We start from the raw sequence: 5000 nt of genomic DNA, 5'->3' as shown, positions 1-5000 counted from the left end.
CCTAACCTATAACCCTAACCTATAACCCTTACCCTAACCTATGACCCTAACCCTAACCCTTACCCTAACCTATAACCCTAACCCTTACCCTAACCTATAACCCTAAACCTTACCCCAACCTATAACCCTAACCCTTACCCTAACCTATAACCCTTACCCTAACCTATAACCCTAAACCTTACCCTAACCTATAACCCTAACCCTTACCCTAACCTATAACCCTAACCCTTACCCTAACCTATAACCCTAAACCTTACCCTAACCTATAACCCTAAACCTTACCCTAACCTATAACCCTAAACCTTACCCTAACCTACAACCCTAACCCTAACCCTAACCGCTAACCTTTTACCCGAAACCTAATTCTAATCCTAACCCTAATCCAAACCCCTAACCCTAATTCTAATCCTAACCCTAATCCAAACCCCTATCCCTAATTCTAATCCTAAACCTAATTCAAACCCCTAAGCCTAATTCTAATCCTAACCCAAACCCCTAACCCTAATTCTAATCCTAAACCTAATCCAAACCCCTAACCCTAATTCTAATCCTAACCCTAATCCAAACCTCTAACCCTAATTCTAATCCTAACCCTAATCCAAACCCCTAAAACGAATTCTAATCCTAACCCTAATCCAAACCCCTATCCCTAATTCTAATCCTAAACCTAATTCAAACCCCTAAGCCTAATTCTAATCCTAACCCAAACCCCTAACCCTAATTCTAATCCTAAATCTAATCCAAAGCCCTAACCCTAATTCTAATCCTAACCCTAATCCAAACCTCTAACCCTAATTCTAATCCTAACCCTAATCCAAACCTCTAACCCTAATTCTAATCCTAACCCTAATCCAAACCCCTAAAACGAATTCTAATCCTAACACTAATCCAAACCCCTAACCCTAATTCTAAACCTAACCCTAATCGAAACCCCTAAATCTAATTCTAATCCTAACCCTAAACCAAACCCCTAACCCTAATCGAAACCCCTAACCCTAATTCTAATCCTAACCCTAAACCAAACCCCTAACCCTAATCCAAACCCCTAACCCTAATTCTAATCCTTACCCTAATCCAAACCCCTAAATTTAAAAAAGCCTTTGTCCTCATGGGGACTTGGCCCCAGGAGAGAGCATATTTTCCTTGTTACCTTACTTGTGGGGACTTCTGAGGCTTTTATGTCCCCACAAGGATAGGAGAACCAAGCCACCCACATTACTGTGGTGTCAACAGGGAGTTATTGTTTATTGTTGTCACTAGTACCAACAGAGGTGTGATCATTCCCTGTATGTTTTGAGCTGACCGATACCAGTAAAAATAAACTTAAAAGTCATTATATATAACAGCTATTCCATTCCAATCGTTCTCCTGTAGTTACACCACTACACAAGTTCAACCAATCGTTTTCCTGCGTGAATAAAAGGCTCCTTGATAACCAGCAATGTAACTGTCCTCAAACGTCATCGCTGATTGGCTGATCAGGGTTTTTGATGGCGTCAACTGAAAGACACAACTTCCCTGTCTAACCGCTCTTGGTTGTCTGTCAACTCTGAGGGCCAAGCTGAGTACAGCTCACTGCTGTTAAACGTTGAGCTCTACGGTGTTCCCCTCAGGTGGACCCCACAACGATTTCATTTGGATTCATGTGGACCGAGAGATATTAGAAGGACATACCATCGTCAGAACTGTCATCTCCAAGTGCAGCTTCACCTCTTTTGGGGGGGTGGATTTGGGACTGTATTTGAGTGGTTTGCATCTGAAAGTGGAGTGGTTTGAGTGGTTGTAAAGTGGAAGCTGTGGAGAGTAAAGCACAGAAGCTGTTTTACAGAACGAGGAGAGGCAACGGTGTGAGACAATGGCATCCGGATCATCTCTACCAGAGGACAGGTTCTCCTGTCCCATCTGCTGTGACATCTTCAAGGATCCTGTCGTCCTGGCATGTGGCCACAGCTTCTGTGAAGTCTGTCAGCAGGAATACTGGGCAGATAAGAAACCTTGGAAATGTCCAGTTTGTAGGAGAAGATTCCCCGTAGCTATGACTCAACCTCCTCGTAACCTGGCGTTAAATGACGCGTGTGAGGCCTTCTTACAGGAGAGGAGGCAGAGAGCTTCATCTGGGTCTGAGATACAGGACAGGAGTCGGAGAGCTTCATCTGGGTCTGAGATACAGGACAGGAGTCAGAGAGCTTCATCTGGGTCTGAGATACAGGACGGGAGTCAGAGAGCTTCATCTGGGTCTGAGATACAGGACGGGAGTCAGAGAGCTTCATCTGGGTCTGAGATACAGGACGGGAGTCAGAGAGCTTCATCTGGCTCTGAGGTGCTCTGCAGTCAGAGAGCTTCATCTGGCTCTGAGGTGCTCTGCAGTCAGAGAGCTTCATCTGGCTCGGAGGTGCTCTGCATTCAGAGAGCTTCATCTGGCTCTGAGGTGCTCTGCAGTCTGCACGGTGAGAAATTCAAACTCTTCTGTCTGAAGGACAATCAGCCCGTCTGCTTGGTGTGTCGAGATTCAAAAGTCCATAAATCTCACGACTGTGTCCCCGTAGACGAGGTTGTCCAGGATCTTAAGGAGGAACTCCACACCGCCCTGAAGCCTTTACAGAAGAACCTAGAGGTCTTTAACAACGTTAAACTAGCCTGTGATAAAACAGCAGAACACATGAAGAGTCAGGTCCAGCACACAGAGAAACAGATTAGGAAAGAGTTTGAGAAGCTTCACCAGTTTCTACGAGATGAAGAGGCAGCCAGGATAGCTGCACTGAGGGAGGAAGAGGAGCAGAAGAGTCAGATGATGAGGAAGAAGATTGACGAGATGAGCAGAAAGACATCATACCTTTCAGATGCAATCAGAACCATAGAGGAGGAGCTGAAAGATGAAGACATCTCATTCCTGCAGAACTTCAGGACCACAAAGGAAAGATCCCAGTACACACTGCTGGATCCACAGCTGGTCTCAGGAGTTCTGATAGACAAGGCCAAACACCTGGGCAACCTGCAGTTCAGAGTCTGGGAGAAGATGCTGGGGATCCTCAAATACACTCCTGTGATTCTGGACCCAAACACTGCACATCCCAGTCTCTCTCTGACTGATGATCTGACCACTGTGAGAAGACCAGGCACGTCCCAGCAGTTCGTTAACAACCCAGAGCGATTTATGAGGTACACAAATGTTCTTGGCTCCGAGGGGTTCAGCTCAGGAATACACAGCTGGGAGCTGGAGGCGGGGGACCATCCTGACTGGGTTTTGGGCGTGGCTAAAGAGTCCATAGACAGGAAGCGGGAGCGTAATGCGACACCAAAGGATGGAATGTGGTGTATATCACAGCACGGTGGGAAGTACATAGGAGGAGGAGGTGACATCATCGCTCGGAAGAGGAGACCCCAGAGGATCAGAGTGCAGCTGGACTACAACAGAGGGGAGGTGTCCTTCTACCACCCCAAATACATGACACCTGTCTACACTCCTAACGTCAGAGCTACTGAGAGACTGTTCCCATACTTTAATATTGGGAATGTGGCTAATGGCAACAACCCTGGTATTTAGATCTGCCAATCCAAAGTGTCTCTGAAAGTGAAGTAAACCCTGTGTGTGTGTGTGTGTGTGTGTGTGTGTGTGTGTGTGTGTGTGTGTGTGTGTGTGTGTGTGTGTGTGTGTGTGTGTGTGTGTGTGTGTGTGTGTGTGTGTGTGTGTGTGTGTGTGTGTGTGTGTGTGTGTGTGTGTGTGTGTGTGTGTGTGTGTGTGTGTGTGTGAAACATGTGTCAGTTCGGTGGACATTATCAGGAGGTCATTTTGGGGGTTAAGATAATACACACATCATTTTTAGAAACTACAGGACTGAAATATCCCCACGCTATGTGCTTCCCTTTTAATTAAGAATCAATTAAGAATACATTCTGTAAGAATCAATTAAGAATCCATTGTTTAAGAATCAATCAAGAAAACATTCTATAAGAATCAATTAAGAATACATTGTTTAAGAATCAATTAAGAAAACATTCTATAAGAATCAATTAAGAATACATTGTTTAAGAATCAATTAAGAAAACATTCTATAAGAATCAATTAAGAATACATTGTTTAAGAATCAATTAAGAAAACATTCTATAAGAATCAATTAAGAATACATTGTTTAAGAATCAATTAAGAATACATTCTATAAGAATCAATTAAGAATACATTCTATAAGAATTAATAAGAATACATTCTATAAGAATCTATTAAGAATACATTCTATAAGAATCAATTAAGAATACATTCTATAAGAATCAATTAAGAATACATTTTATAAGAATCAATTAAGAATACATTCTATAAGAATCAATTACGAATACATTGTTTAAGAATCAATTAAGAATACATTGTTTAAGAATCAATTAAGAAAACATTCTATAAGAATCAATTAAGAATACATTGTTTAAGAATCAATTAAGAAAACATTCTATAAGAATCAATTAAGAATACATTGTTTTATATTCAATTAAGAATACATTCTATAAGAATCAATTAAGAATACATTCTATAAGAATTAATAAGAATACATTCTATAAGAATCTATTAAGAATACATTCTATAAGAATCAATTAAGAATACATTCTATAAGAATCAATTAAGAATACATTCTATAAGAATCAATTAAGAATACATTCTATAAGAATCAAGTAAGAATACATTGTTTAAGAATCAATCAAGAAAACATTCTATAAGAATCAATTAAGAATACATTCTATAAGAATCAATCAAGAAAACATTCTATAAGAATCAATTAAGAAAACATTCTATAAGAATGAATAAGAATACATTCTATAAGAATCTATTAAGAATACATTCTATAAGAATCAATTAAGAATACATTCTATAAGAATCAATTAAGAATACATTCTATAAGAATCTATTAAGAATACATTCTATAAGAATCTATTAAGAATACATTCTATAAGAATCAATTAAGAATCAATTGTTCAAGAATCAATTGTGCAATCAGGTGCTTCTACACCTGTAT

General features: G+C 40.3%; 2 protein-coding genes across 2 annotated transcripts in view; both read left to right on the top strand.

Moving 5' to 3' along the window:
• LOC124023331 (RNA-binding motif, single-stranded-interacting protein 3-like) overlaps nucleotides 1-5000 on the top strand; it is a 78858-nt gene that overhangs the window by 63515 nt on the left and 10343 nt on the right. The gene's annotated exons all lie outside the window — the stretch shown is intronic.
• Nucleotides 1856-3544, top strand: LOC124023330 (nuclear factor 7, brain-like). Its single transcript, XM_046337845.1, has 2 exons — nucleotides 1856-2118; nucleotides 2410-3544. The coding sequence occupies exons 1-2, from the start codon at nucleotides 1856-1858 to the stop codon at nucleotides 3542-3544; spliced, it is 1398 nt and encodes a 465-aa protein (XP_046193801.1).

Source organism: Oncorhynchus gorbuscha, unplaced genomic scaffold, assembly GCF_021184085.1.
Source record: "Oncorhynchus gorbuscha isolate QuinsamMale2020 ecotype Even-year unplaced genomic scaffold, OgorEven_v1.0 Un_scaffold_1591, whole genome shotgun sequence".
NCBI classification, from domain to species: Eukaryota; Metazoa; Chordata; class Actinopteri; order Salmoniformes; family Salmonidae; genus Oncorhynchus; species Oncorhynchus gorbuscha.
The sequence above is the reverse complement of the archived record's forward strand: the minus strand, read 5'-3'. Positions and strand labels throughout refer to the sequence as shown.

Bases quoted from the DNA above. Each gene is read 5' to 3' on its own strand.
- LOC124023330 (XM_046337845.1), top strand. From the start codon at position 1,856: ATGGCATCCGGATCATCTCTACCAGAGGACAGGTTCTCCTGTCCCATC. The intron at 2,119-2,409 runs GTCTGAGATACA...CTGCATTCAGAG, and splicing joins AGGCAGAGAGCTTCATCTGG to AGCTTCATCTGGCTCTGAGG.